Source organism: Myxocyprinus asiaticus, chromosome 4, assembly GCF_019703515.2.
Source record: "Myxocyprinus asiaticus isolate MX2 ecotype Aquarium Trade chromosome 4, UBuf_Myxa_2, whole genome shotgun sequence".
NCBI lineage: Eukaryota > Metazoa > Chordata > Actinopteri > Cypriniformes > Catostomidae > Myxocyprinus > Myxocyprinus asiaticus.
The window spans coordinates 46,380,567-46,396,051 of NC_059347.1; the positions used below are offsets into that span (position 1 = coordinate 46,380,567).

At 40.3% G+C, this 15,485-nt stretch overlaps 1 protein-coding gene across 1 annotated transcript; it reads left to right on the plus strand.

The window, feature by feature from the left end:
- The first annotated feature begins 5,407 nt into the window (after positions 1-5,407).
- Positions 5,408-8,902, plus strand: LOC127434755 (charged multivesicular body protein 1b). Its single transcript, XM_051687712.1, has 7 exons — positions 5,408-5,604; positions 6,171-6,268; positions 6,506-6,652; positions 6,746-6,814; positions 6,976-7,127; positions 7,402-7,474; positions 7,556-8,902. The coding sequence occupies exons 1-7, from the start codon at positions 5,598-5,600 to the stop codon at positions 7,598-7,600; spliced, it is 591 nt and encodes a 196-aa protein (XP_051543672.1). The 5' UTR covers positions 5,408-5,597; the 3' UTR covers positions 7,601-8,902.
- The last annotated feature ends 6,583 nt before the right edge of the window (positions 8,903-15,485 follow it).

The following is a 15,485-nucleotide window of genomic DNA, read 5'->3' on the forward strand; positions in this document are numbered from 1 at the left end:
AAGTTCACACTAAGGGCTTAGTAACTACTATTTAGGTTGTAACTAAGTCAGTGCTTAATTCAGTTCCACTACCTGTTCTTAAGGCAAGACTTAACTACAGGGCCGTAGCCAGCTATGAGGTCACGAGGTCCGGACCTCGGTAATTATTTTAAAAAAATATGTCTATCTGTAAACATTTTTCTAATAAAAAAACAATTGGTGCTATTATCTGTATAATCAGGAGTTGAAAACATCTGGTCTATCCTCACAGCGGGTGTTTCCATGGAGCTGCATCTTAAATTACTCTCTGATTGATGCATGATGCTTATCTCTGTGTTGATTGGATAGCTGCTCAAGTTCACAGCCAGCCAGGATCAAGCAATCCAGCCACAGTCCAATGTCGAACTGACTTGGCATGAACTAAGTTATGTGACTAGGACAGCTAACAATCATTAATTATTTAAGTAACCCAGGGTGTTTGCTATAAACTAACTATATAATATTTGTTTTGAATAAATGTAACTTAGTTAAAATTAAGCTAACCTTAAGTGCACGGCATGAGAGAAGAAAGCAACGCTAAACAATGGCATTCGTTTTTTCTATGCAACTAGTTAGCTAGCTACTAATACAATGTATGTTTTCAAGAAAGACTTATCAACTCTGTTATTCCGGTTGAGTTTATTGAGGTATTTTTAGAAGCTAAAAGAGAGAGAAGGAGATGAGGGGACCCTGAATTGAGTCCAATTATGTGCACGTGATTAAGTGCACAACTGCTCGTTCGCATGATTAAGCCCATGGCATCAAAATCTCACTACAGCCAGGTACCCAAACTAAGTAGGCAACCCTGTAAAAGATAAGTTATTGCTAAGAAGCATTAATTAACTACAGCATCAATGTTGATACAGTATGCAGCATTTCATATATTTGAAGCAGTAACAGTTAGAGTTAAGGACTCAAGCAAGGCTAGCTGGCTTGAGGTTATGATGGCTAACTAGCTTGTTAACATGTGCAGGACTCAATTCATTCAAACCCTTAGTAAATTGTTTTCAAGCAACATGCTGTGATGTAATCAATTAAGGTCTAATCAACCTCCACGATCCCTCCTCCCACAGAGAACAAGTCAGACAGAATAGTGAGAAGAAGAATGCCGAAAAGGTTATTACAGAATACACTAGATTTATTTGTAAATAAAAATACAAAACCAGAAGAAAACAGAGAAAAATATGACCATGAGGACAGAGAGGAGAACAGAGAGGAGGAGAAGAGAGAGGAGCAGGACAGACAGAACAGAGAGGAGGAGAAGAGAGAGGAGCAGGACAGACAGAACAGAGAGGAGGAGAAGAGAGAGGAGCAGGACAGACAGAAGAACAGAGAGGAGGACAGACAGAACAGAGAGGAGGAGGAGGACAGAGAGAAGCAGGACAGACAGAAGAACAGAGAGGAGGAGGACAGAGAGGAGACAGTCAGACAATAGAACAGAGAGGAGGAGGGAAGAGAGGAGGAGAACAGAGATGAGCAGGACAGAGAAACAGGAGTCACTTTACATCCTTTTGATCCTGTAAAATTAAAGAATAAAGTCATACAGAGTCAGGTACTTACAGATACAGAGAAAACCTGTTTGCTCCTAAATAAGTGGGTGCCAACAGAGCAGCATAGGTATCCCCATCGGGCATTTGAAGGAAACCAGCTAAAATATAATGTCCTGTGGGAGAAGAAATATGAATGGCTTCGCTACTCACCTCATGAAGATGCAGCCTATTGTGCTCATGGCCTCGCCTTTAATAAGGTTAAGGGTTCCAACTTTAGCTTCATTACAAAGGGCTGCACTGATTGGAAGAACGCTATTGGTGAAAAGCGAGGTATTATCTCAAGTCATAGCTTGACAGTGGGGCATCAAAGAGCCACTCACCTGGCAGAGAACTACCTGTCTGTAGTCCAAGGAAATAAAAAGAACATTGGCTCAGTTATTAGCCAAAAATATGATGAAAAGTTTATAGCCAATCGTAAGAGTCTCTTATCCATCACTGATATAAGCGTGTGTCTTGGCTAGCGAAATGTGGCATTTCAGGGGAGCTGGGAGGGAGAAAGAGGTGAAAATGGGAACTTCAAGCACTTTGTTAGTTGGAAAGCAGAATTTGATTCTGCCCTAAAGCAACATCTGCAGACAGCACCCCAAAATGGAATGTACCTTTCCCCACAAACTCAGAATGAGTTAATAGAATGCTGTGCGAAGAAGTCAGAGAGACCCTGTTAAAGAAAATAAAGGAGGCCAAGTACTTTACTGTATTAGCTGATGAGTCCATGGACATAAGTGGGATTGAACAGATGTCAATATGTGTCTGCTACATCAGTGAGGAGGAAGAAAAAACTGAGATAAGAGAGGATTTTCTTGGTTTCTGTCCCTTACAAAAACAAGATGCAGCAACAATAACTGAAGCCATTCTCAGGCAGCTCGCAAAGTGAGGTCTTCATGCAAATCTTCCTTAGGGGTCAGGGCTATGATGGGGCCTCTACAATAAGTGGAAAAGTGAGTGGGGTGCAAAAGAGAATCCAGGAACTGTACCCCAGGGCAGTGTTCACCCACTGTAGGGTGTACACTGCCATGTCCATCATTGAAAGGATTGCTGTGTTCTTCTCAGCCACAGGTGTCAGGAAAGATGCTTTGCAGAAAGAGAGCAGAAGAGAAGATGGCCAATCAAGGACAGCAGGGATCCCGTTGATGTCGACACCAGACAGGGCACCAGAGCAACCACATTATGCGCTTTTGTGGAAAAGTTCACTGCTGCACATTCTGCTTTGAAGAGCATGGAGACAGAACCAACCTCCATCTCTGGAAAGGCTAGTAATTTCCGGCATAGTATGGAATCATTCGAGACTATCATTACTGCTGTGATGACCAACCATGTCCTAGGTTACATGCAGCCCCTCACCAAACAATTGGAGGCTACTAACTTGGACATCATCACAGCATACGAGGAGGCAAGAAATGTACATAAATTCATAACCAAACAGAGATGTGAGCAAGGAATTAGTTTTCAAAAAGCCACAGCCCTGGCCAACTCTGTTGATGTGGTCCCAGCCAAGCGGAGAATTTCTGTGAAACAGAACTATAGGCCTAACTTACCCACAGAGTCAGTGGAAGACCACTACAGTGTAAATGTCTTTTATCCTTTTATAGACCACATCACTAGTGAGCTGGATGCCAGGTTCTCTCAAAGGAATGAGCCTGCGATGCTAGCAGCTTATCTGGTAACAAAAGCTCTAAAAAAGCTGACAGAAGAAAGGGAGGAAGTGCTGGTAGAGTGGTACCGAGAAGACCTACATGACCCAGATAGAGTGAAGCAGGAAATAGAACACTGGAGGCACACGTTTCACTTGGAAGATGAGTCCCTGCTTACATCAACTTTGGAAACTCTGCAAGCAACATAAATGGCCTTCTTTCCCAACATAAAATGTTTGTTGAAACTGTTTCTAACACTTCCAGTGACAACATGTGCCTGTGAAAGGTCATTCTCTGCCATGTGAAGGCTGAAAACATGGCTTAGAGCCAGCATGTCCAATGAACGGCTCACAGGACTGGCGCTTATGCATGTTCACTGGAATGTGAAAACTGACAAAGAGAGAGTTCTCAGGTGGTGGGATGCCTCTGGCCACAGGAGGATCCAACTAGCCTTCCAAAAGGTAATGCATGTTGTGAAGATTAGTATTCCAAGATTGTCACATTTGCACTACCAGATCATAATTTGTGTGTCTGTATGTCTTATTTTATGCAATTTCAGTGAGCCAAGAAGTGGAGAGAAAGACCATGATGAACGGCCTGTTGTTAGTGTGTTCTTCAACCAAACATTGCTTTGCCCACTGCCCGGTTCAAGCCTTCACTGCCAGGTAGGAGCCTTAAAGAGCCACTTTGAATATAATTATGGCCTTCCTGGAGCAATAATTTATTTGTGATTGAAGAGAGATCACACTTGAAAGTCTGTAAATTGCAACTTATTATTCTCCCTGTTAACCAGAACAAAAAGATGTCATACATTGTGTGTCATACAGGGTTTCCAGCACAGATCAATGTATTAACACCTCAGAGGGGGTTGGCCTGGTTGAAAAGTTTTTGTTCCAAACTGTGTATATGTGGCACTGACATTAATGCACATTATGGCTAACATTACAGTATCTGCATAATGCTGTGGATCTCCTTTTTTGCATCTGTATTGTCACTTTACATAGTTAGTGCACAATATAATCTCAGTTTTTACATAAGAGAATATGAAACCTGATGTAATCAAATAGTCCTTTTCAGAATAGTTTAATAGCTTTTTTGGTCTAATCTTCTCCTGACTCTCTCTCTCTCTCTTTCTTTTTTTACTATCTATCTCTCTTCTCTCTGTCCCTCTCTGTCACAACGCAGACACACACACACAGAAGAAGAGATTGTGCAACTTTAATAAAAGTATTTTTGCCAACAGGTCCCTCTGTATGTATTTCATTATAGATAATGAGTTTGTGTGACTGTAGTGTATAACTTTGGTTGTGTTTAGATGTAATATTGGTATGAATTGCCATAAATAAGATCTATTAAAAGAAGAAAAAATCTGTACCTCACTAATTTCTAAACCCTGGCTATGGCCCTGCTTAACTAGTAGGTCGTAAGCTCTTCATAAAATAATGCGTAGTCGCATATTATGACGTTTACCTGTACTGATCCAAAAACAGCCTTCAAATTTATACACAGAAGTGTTAAAAAGCCATGAACTTCAATTTGATCTTGTTACGGTTGATGTTCAAACCTTGTCTGCTCACATAACTGTTAGCTTTAATAAATTATATCCCCATTAAAATACGATACGTAATAAAATAAGATTTGATAAATAGTATATTTGCCCTGTGTAAATAATATATAGGAACTGTATCTAAAATAAATAAGAGGTGATCAATAAATACGAATACAATAGGCTGGAAAAACAGACATTTATTCATTTTAATATCCTATATATATTTTGAATGTGTTGAAACGTGACACTGGGCGACGCATCCTGAAAACTGCCCCGTTAGAACGGTTTCATGCTGAAGAGATGCTTAAAAGTACACTCTCTCTCTCTCTCTCTCTCTCTCTCTCTCTCTCTCTCGTAAATGTCAGCATCATAATGTATGTCGAAATGATTGATGCCTGTCAAGCAAAACATGAGCTCATTGATGTCATAATTCCATCCGTTACTCCTGGTCGGAGGCTTCCGTAAATATTTAGTTTATACGTAGGGTTACGTTCTACTTAAGTTTAATGGTGCAACGCTCAAATATTTAGTAGTACGTAAATTGTGACTTGATGCCATTTATGCCACAACTAGGGTAAGTTTTAACTTACGCACAGCTGGTGCAACCGACCCCTGCTCTTTTGCCCGTGACGTCATCTGATTTGAGCGCATGACTGTGACATCACTCCAGTTGTTTAGAGAAGCCGGAAGTGAAAGCAGGGAAATTACTACAAACAGACAGGGAGGACTGTTACTGATCCAAACGCAGGTTAAGCTCGTCAAAAAGACGTTTGAAACCTACTTTGACCGTCTAACTCGGCACTGATCCTTCAGAGCAACCAGCAACAGAACCGGGACGTTACGTCGAACATGGAAAGTATCCTAACGACCCGGAGGGGTCGGGGCCCCTTCCAGTCTACTTTACCGCTGGGATTCCTACCGTAAACACGTTTACTGAGAGTTATATATAGGTTAAATGCGGTGGTGATATCATTTTAGTATGTACTTATAGGCGGCTCAATATCATCGCTATATCTCAGATAACCCACTTTCTATGTTTCTGGGTCCAGTGTTGACAACGAATTTGAATGGAAAGTTAAAAAAAGTGAACTCGATGTACTGTTAATATATATATTTTTAAAGAAATGCTAAATGTATATTTCGATGAATAGGTGATGTAAACATAATTAGATACTCTTTTCCCCACATCACCAGATTCCGACAGGTAGAGCCAATGACTGTGACGTAGGATTACGTAATGTCCCCACCTGTAAGTAGGTGAACTCACTGTCCAGCCTGTCGGTCTAGTTTGTTCAGTCTGTAACGGTGTGTAATGATATTGTTTTACATGCCATTAGGGAAATCTCTCTTTTTACTTAAAAATAAATAAATAATAATTTTACGTATTTTACTACAAATTATTTCCTTGACCTTCAATTCCAGAGAATTTGTTTAACCTCAAGTTTGCAGCCAAAGAACTTCAGCGGAGTTCTAAGAAATGCGACAAAGAAGAGAAGGTAGAGAAGGCCAAGGTCAAGAAGGTAAAAAAAAAAAAAGCCCTTTTGAAATAAACCGCAATTATTGTATTCAACATTGAAAACAATTATTTGAATCCATCCATTCCTGGAATATAATCATTAGCTGTACAAATGCATCTAGACCCAAAAAATTCACACAAACCCGCTCAGGGAATTCTGAGCTGCTTTACGAATTAAATGTTTTTCTTGATATATTCCTTGTTGAAGTGTGGTGCACATGCTTGTGTTTTGCTTGCCTAGGCAATCCAGAAAGGCAATATGGAGGTTGCACGGATACATGCAGAAAACGCCATCCGCCAGAAGAACCAATCAGTGAACTTCCTCAGAATGAGTGCCAGAGTGGATGCAGTGGCTGCACGAGTACAGACCGCAGTCACCATGAACCAGGTACATGCATATAGACCATTTTCCTCTAAACCAGACAAACTAAATTATGTATCCCATAGATTTAATATTTAACTTTTGACTTTTATTCTGCAGGTCACCAAGTCCATGGCTGGGGTGGTAAAAGGAATGGATGCCACCCTGAAAAGCATGAACCTTGAGAAGGTAAAGGGAGAGAGAGCAGTGCTTCTGTGTCTTGCTTTGCATTCACTTTTTTTCAAATGAAGTGTTTTCAGTCATCAGCTCTTTGACGCAATCCAAATTGTGGTGCAGTAAGTGATCAGTTCTTATTAGTGATGTTTGTTCTTTGTGTTGTGATTTGTCAGATTTCTGCCCTGATGGATAAGTTTGAGCGTCAGTTTGAAACTCTGGATGTACAGACAGCTCAGATGGAGGACACGATGAGCAGCACCACAACACTGACCACACCACAGGGTCAAGTTGATGCGCTCATGATGGAAATGGCGGATGAGGCTGGGTAGGATATTTTAAAAAAAAAATAATTTAATACTGAGATTCGTTATTTTGATTTCAGGTGTTGTTAATGCATACTTTTGTTCAATATGAAATAGTCTCTAAAACTATTTTGTATTATGTCAAAAAGCTCATTCATTAAGAAAATCAACAATTGTTTTTTATAATTATATATATATATTCAGAAAGTAATGAAAATAATTATGCTAATTCAGTCAGTAAAAGCAATTTTAAATAGATATACTGTAAATTAGTAATGTCTATACTTGTGTGTTCAGCTTGGACCTCAATATGGAGCTTCCTCAAGGTCAGACGGGATCAGTGGGAACCAGTGTAGCATCTACAGAACAGGTATTAAAACACACACACACTCTTATACAAACATACGAATATGTAAAATATCTACTACTACTTTTTTCTTTTTCACTGTAGGATGAGCTCTCTCAAAGACTGGCTAAACTCAGAGACCAGGTGTAAGGAGAGATGTGCGTGCGTGAGTGTGTGAGTGAATATGTGTGTGTGAGTTTGGGTGTACAAGAAACCTGTTTACGGATCCCTGGAAGAAATGGCATCATTATTTCTGTATGTTTAATGCAGTTGAGGTGTGTGTCTGTGTCTGTCTGTGTCCAGCTTTCCTTATCCACTCAAACACACTGAAACCAAATTCTTAACAACCCATGTGAAGCTGAAGTACACAAATTTGAAATGTTATGCGGTACAACTGCTGTCATTAGAATAGTTTTGGGGCCCTGCTGTATGTTTTCAATCCCTAATAAATAATATTGAGTGTAACATTTCTTTGTAATTATACATTTTATGTACTTCAGTATTTTAAATACATGCTTGTTATTTCTGAAATGCATTTAATGCCAGTGTGGCTACATTAATCTACACCAGCATTAATAACAGATGGATATGTTTTTGTGATTTATTTTTCTTCCTGCAACACATACATTTTTGCCTCTTCTTCAATGGATTGTGGGAAATTGTAACTTAAAGAGCACCTGTTATGGTTTTTCAAATATTACCTTTCATGTAGTGTGTTATATAGCTGTTTGTGAATGTAAAAAAGTCAATGGAGTTATTGACTCCCAAAAGAAAGAACCTATTCTGAACACCTGAAACGAGTCGTTAGTAATTCCAGACTTATCCCTGTACTAAGCTATGTAAATTGGTAATAAAAAACCCCGCCTCTGGTCTTCATTGGCTGCTCGCGAACAGCTTTGACCTTCCCTCAAACACTACACTAAGCGGTAGACCAATCACAACAGACTGGGGCATCTGACCAATCAGAGCAGAGAAGGCTCTCTGAAAGGAGGAGTTTAGAATGAATCCTTTAGAGCGGATCATTGAACGAGTTGTTTTTGACACTGGGAAAAAAGGTAATGCTGCAATTTAAATTATGAGCAAATTAAAGTGTTTTTTGACATTGGATGCATGTAAATCTATTGTATGAGACCTTTAAAACAAAATTAGCCACGTTTAAAAACCATAATAGGTGCTCTTTAAAATGCATGTCATCAAAAGACAGTTTGAATAAAATATTCTCATATTGTCTTGATGTAGTAAAATCAGACATTAACAGCCAAATCTTCTCTATCTGTAGTCTATACTTTCGGATTAAACAGCATCTCTTATTTTTATTTTCAATGGTTTCTATTTTTGTAAAACCAAATTAAAAAACTGCCTTTGGCAATGTACAGCTTATCTGCTTGCTCAGATAAGAACAATATGAGAACATATGTGTGTATATAAATAAACATTTTGCAACTCCTTTAATCTGCTTTGTTTTCTAACTAAAGTATTTCTTAGGAAATATTTTATTATTCTAATGAGGATTCTCATGTTTTGAGAGGTTGAGATTGAAACTGGTATTCAGACTCAGTGATTGGTCCATTGGGCTCAATGAGAACAGTGATAGGTTTTGATTTGTCCATTGGGTTGAGAGTTGGCAGAGCTTGAACAGCTGTTGTTGGTACACTGAGTCTAGAGTGATCCAAGGAGAAATATGCTGCTCGGAATCTAGAACCAAGCATATTCAGATAATTTTCCATTGGAGTCTTACCTGATTGTGTTCACCTGTAAATATGTAAACATTAATTATAGTACGTGACAGATCAGAGTCCCTTCCCTGTCCTGTGATTTTTGTAGAGATGAGGGGTTGGAGGTAAAAGGGAATGTACAGTTTCTAAAATTGCCACAAAAAACAAAAGAAACATAGAAAAAAAATTATAATTAAAAAAATCAAACTCTCTTCTAATTGTACATTCAGTGTGATTTTGCAAAATAAGACATGTTTCAGAACCAAAATGGTTTTGGTCCAGGAGTGTAGTGAACAATGGACAAGATGGCATCCCAGGGCCTTCAGTTTATGGCAGGGCCCCTCTCTAACTGTCTCAGTGAAAAGTTGCTTCATTTTGATTGGGTCTTGGTGGACTTACACATATGCCAAGCAGCCATCAGATAAAGCTGCTCAGACAACAGCCAGACACCTATGGGGTAGAAAGGAAACCCATAGATCTATCTCCATGTTGGAAGGAACTTTACATTGGTCCACAGGTTTCTTAGCATGAAAATCTTGACTCCCATCCTAAGCAAAGATGGCCATAAAAATTCCTTAGGACTTCCAGGTGCAGCATGTTAATTAACTGCACTTGTGGCAGCAATGGCTGAACCAAAGAGAGGCCACAAAGAAAGACAAATTCATCTATACATATGCTTGGAATCCTTAAAATGGACATCAACAGCAACATATCCACTCCATGTTTATTAACAGAACTGTTTCTTAACTGTAATTGTTCGATTAACACAATAATTCACAGAAGTTGACCTATTAACATTTAAATGAATTAATGGCTGATAGTTCAACCTTTCAGCATCATATTTGGACTCTTTGCAAAGCGACCTTCCGTTGATGTAAGAGTTTCTTGCATTCCTTTAATCGATTACAATAAACATTTCTCTCGTCGAATTCGCAAAGTCTGGGAACAAGAAAATGCTGTGGTTCTTCCAAGAAAGCCTTCCTTTACTCCTCGCCTTGCGTAACACGAGATTTTTTTTCGGATGATCTCAGAAATTTGGCCAGAATTGATCAGGGCCTGTCTCCTCAGCGGATCTCCGAGATGGAACCCTGTGAGCTCGCTTGATTTCCAGTTTATGGCCTGTTATGTCGATCAGACTCGGAAGTAGCCTGTCCAGGAATTTCACCATATCCCAACCTTCTTCGGCCTCAGGAATTCCAACAATCCGGACGTTATTCTGCTGACTACGATTTTCCATATCCTCAAACTTTTCCCAGACGTGCTCCAAATCCACCTTGGTCGCTAGCGGATTAACAGATAATTCGCTCTCCGATGACTCCAGATAATTGATCCATTTCTCAACATCCCCCACTCTTGTAACCACCTCAGTGAATTTAGTTTCCATGGCAGTGATCAATCGACATATTACAGCAAGATCCTCCAAGTCAGCAATGACCTTCATCAGCATTGCCGACAAGTTCAACAATTCTCACTGAATTTCCCTCACTTCTCTGGCCAAATCGGCTCCCTGGTCCGCGGCCTTGTCAGGGCCATCAGCTTGAGACCGTAAGTGTCTTTTAATGTCTCCAGAGCCCGAGGATTTTGAATTCTTTGACATATTGTTTTAGAACAGTTAAGGATCAGGGTGTATCGAATCTCCTCGGTTTATGACATAAAAAGTATTAAAACCAGCAAAGTGCGCAGAGCTCGCCATTTACACGTCCAAACCTCGCATGGCATCACGTGACTCTTTATGTTGCAATCTTATGCTAAAATTCTTAAAATAAAAAATTTCACTTCATAACCTATAATGACAAAGCAAAAACCAGATTTTTGATAACTTTGTTAAAAAGAAAAAAAATGAAATATCACATTGACATAAGTATTCAGACCCTTAACTCAGTACTTAGTTGAAGCACCTTTGGCAGCAATTACAGCCTCAAGTCTTTTTGGGTATAATGTGACAAGCTTTGCACACTTAGATTTGGGGATTTTCTGCCATTCTTCTCTGCAGATCCTCTCAAGCTCTGTCTGGTTGGATGGGGACCATCGGTGGACAGCCATTTTCAGAGATGTTTGATTGGATTCAATTCAATTCTGGGGCTCTGGCTGGGCCACCCAAGGACATTCACATAGTTGTCCCTAAGCCACTTTTGCATTGTCCTGTTGGAAGTTGAACCTTCGGCCAAGTCTGAGGTCCTGAGCAATCTGGACCAGGTTTTCATTAAGGGTATCTCTGTTTTGCTGCATTCAGCATTCTTTCAACCCTGACCACCGGACTGCTACCCAGTCTCTGCTACTGAAAAACACCCCCACAGCATGATGCTACCACCACCATGCTTCAACGTTGGGATGGTATTGCGCAGGTGATGAGCAATGCCTGGTTTTCTCCAGGCATGAACGCTTGGAATTGAGGCCAAACAGTTCAATCTTCATTTAATCAGACCAGAGAATCTCGTTTCTCATAGTCTGAGAGTCCTTTAGGTGCTTATTTGGAAATTCCAAGCAGGCTTTCATGTGTCTTGCACTGAGGCTTCCATCTGGAAACTCTGCCACAAAGGCCAGATCGGTGGAGTGTTGCAGTGATGGTTGTTCTTCTGCAAGTTTCACCCATCTCCACACATGATCTCTGTAGCTCAACCAGATTGACCATCGAGTTCTTGGTCACCTCTCTTACCAAGGCCCTTCTCCCACGATTGCTCAGTTTGGCTGGGTGGCCAGCTCTATGAAGAGTCCTAGTTGTTCCAAACTTCTTCCATTTAAGAATTATGGAGGCCACTGTGCTCTTGGGAACTTTCAATGCAGCCAAAATTTTTTTGAAGCCTTCCCCAGATCTGTGCCTCAACACAATCCTGTCTCTGAGCTCTACAGGCAGTTCCTTTGAACTCATGGCTTGGTGTTTGCTCTGATATGCATTTTCAGCTGTAAGACCTTATATAGACAGGTGAGTGCCTTTCCAAATTATGTCCAATCAGTTGAATTTGCTACATGTGGACTCCAATCAAAGTGTAGAAACATCTCAAAGATGATCCAGAGAAATGGGATGCAACTGAGCTCAATTTCAAGTATCATAGCAAAGGGTCTGAATACTTATGTTAATGTGATATTTCAGTTTTTTCTTTTTAATACATTTGCTGATAAAGTGATCAAAAATCTGTTTTTTGCTTTGTCATTATGGAGTATGGAGTGATATGAGAAAAACAAAACAAACAATTAAAGCATTTAAGCATAGGGCTGAAACATAAAATGTGAAAAAAATGAAGGGGTCTGAATACTTTTGAATGCACTATATATACACTGATCAGCCACAACATTTAAACCACCTGCCTAATAATGTGTAGGTCCCCCTCATGCCGCCGAAACAGCACAAACCCACATTTCAAAATAGCATTCTGATATGCTATTCTTCTCACCACAATTGTACAGAGCTGTTATCCGAGTTACCGTAGACTTTGTCACTTCGAACCAGTCTGGCCATTCTCTGTTGACCTCTCTCATCATCAAGGCATTTCCGTCCACAGAACTGCCCCTCACTGGATGTTTTTTGTTTTTGGCACCATTCTGATTACATTCTAGAGACTGTTGTGTATGAAAATCAGCCTGTCTGGCACCAACAATCATCCATGCGATTAACTAATCAGCCAATCGTGTGGCAACAGTGCAGTACATAAAATCATACAGATATGGGTCAGGAGCTTCAGTTGTTCACATCAAATATCAGAATGGGGGAAAAAATTTGATCTCAGTTATTTGGAGCGTGGCATGATTGTGCCAAACGGGCTGGTTTGAGTATTTCTGTAACTGCTGATCTCTCTGTATTTTCACACACAACAGTCTCTAGAATTTACTCAGAATGGTGCCAAAAACAAAAAACATCCAGTGAGCAGCAGTTCTGTGGACGGAAATGCCTTGTTGATGAGAGAAGTCAACAGAGAATGGCCAGACTGGTTCGAAACTGACAAAGTCTACAGTAACTCAGATAACAGCTCAGTACAATTGTGGTGAGAAGAATAGCATATCAGAATGCTATTCTGAGATGCGGGTTGGCGCTGTTTTGGCAGCAAGAGGGGGATCTACACAATATTAGGCAGGTGGTTTTAATGTTGTGGCTAATCAGTGTATATAAACTCAGCAAAAAAAGTCCTCTCACTTTCAACTGCTTTTATTTTCAGTAAATTTAACGTGTAAATATTTGTATGAACAAAAAGATTCAACAACTAAGACATAAACTGAACAAGTTTCACAGACAACAGAAATGGAATAATGTGTCCTTGAACAAACGGGGGGTCAAAATCAAAAGTAACAGTCAGTATCTGGTGTGGCCACCAGCTGCATAAAGTACTGCAGTGCATCTCTTTTTGATGATTTGCCAGTTCTTGCTGTGAGATGTTACCCCACATTTCCACCAAGGCACTTGCAAGTTCCCGGACATTTCTGGGGGGAATGGCCCTAGCCCTCACCTTCCGATCCAACAGGTCCCAGACGTGCTCAATGGGATTGAGATCCAGGCTCTTCGCTGTCCATGGCAGAACACTGACATTACTGTCTTGCAGGAAATCACACACAGAACGAGCAGTATGGCTGGTGGCATTGTCATGCTGGAGGGTCATGTCAGGATGAGCCTGCAGGAAGGGTACCACATCAGGGAGGAGGATGTCTTCCCTGTAATGCACAGCGTTGAGATTGCCTGCAATGACAACAAGCTCAGTCCGATGATGCTGTGACACACCGCCCCAGACCATGATGGACCCTCCACCTCCAAATCTATCCTGCTCCAGAGTACAGGCCTCGGTGTAACGCTCATTCCTTCAACAATAAATGTGAGTCCGACCATCACCCCTGGTGAGAAAAAACCGCAACTCGTCAGTGATGAGCACTTTTTGCCAGTCCTGTCTGGTCCAGCGAAGGTGGGTTTGTGCCCATAGGCGACGTTGTTGCTGGTGATGTCTGGTAAGGACCTGCCTTACAACAGGCCTACAAGCCCTCAGTCCAACCTCTCTCAGCCTATTGCGGACAGTCTGAGCACTGATGGAGGGATTGTGCGTTCCTGGTGTAACTCGGGCAGTTGTTGTTGCCATCCTGTACCTGTCCCACAGGTGTGATATTCAGATGTACTGATCCTGTGCAGGTGTTGTTACACGTGGTCTGCCACTGCGAGGACGATCAGCTGTCCTTCCTGTCTCCCTGTATCGCTGTCTTAGGCGTCTCACAGTACAGACATTGCAATTTATTGCCCTGGCCACATCTGCAGTCCTCATGCCTCCATGCAGCATGCATAAGGCACGTTCACACAGATGAGCAGGGACTATGGGCATCTTTCTTTTGGTGTTTTTCAGAAAGGTCTCTTTAGTGTCCTAAGTTTTTATAACTGTGACCTTAATTGCCTACCGTCTGTAAGCTGTTAGTGTCTTAACGACCGTTCCACAGGTGCATGTTCATTAATTGTTTATGGTTCATTGAACAAGCATGGAAAACATTGTTTAAACCCTTTACAATAAAGATCTGTAAAGTTATTTGGATTTTAAAAAAAATTTCTTTAAAATACATTGTCCTGAAAAAGGGATGTTTGTTTTTTTTTGCTGAGTTTATATACATACAGCATATAAATTCATATTCATTCATGTGCTTTTTAAAAAAAACCTTCGATAAGAAAAAATCCAAATCACAAACAGTTTTACTCATTTATTACTAAAAAAAAAAAAAAAAGAAAAAAGGTAAAAAAAAATCAAATAAAAATAATAGACAAGGACATAAGTTTAATAAATCTAACAGGACCATCCAACATTATTGTCATTAAACAGACCCAAGCTTTGCCGGTCACAGCATGACAAAAGTTCCCTGATACAAAGGAAAAGAATGGGCCTTGAGAGATGGAAAATGAGAAATCTGGTCAACTCCTTTCTGTGTGAAGGGAAGGGCACAGATGCTGAGGAAATATACAGTATCCTGATTGGCTTAGAACACACTTTTCTGCATTATGACTGGCTGCTGCTTTGTGTACTTTCAGATGAGAGGGAAGGGTTTAGGAATTGGATAGAGAGGGTGCTTTCCACAATAGTGCAATACAAAGAAAAACAAAAGTGAAATGGAGAGAATAAGAGGAAGAAAGTAGAAACCTTTGTTTCTCAGATAATGTAATAAAACCACACACACCCTCTGACTCACCAGAAACCAAACCCAGGCTCTACATCTGATCTCTCCAATCAATATTGTTCTGTATGCACCATTCTGAAAATACACTATCTATTTTCAGGGAAGTTTTTTTCTCTTCTGTGTACAAAAACATAACAGTCTTTTCAGTCTTTCATGAAAGTGACAGAAAACAAATCAAAATCAAAATT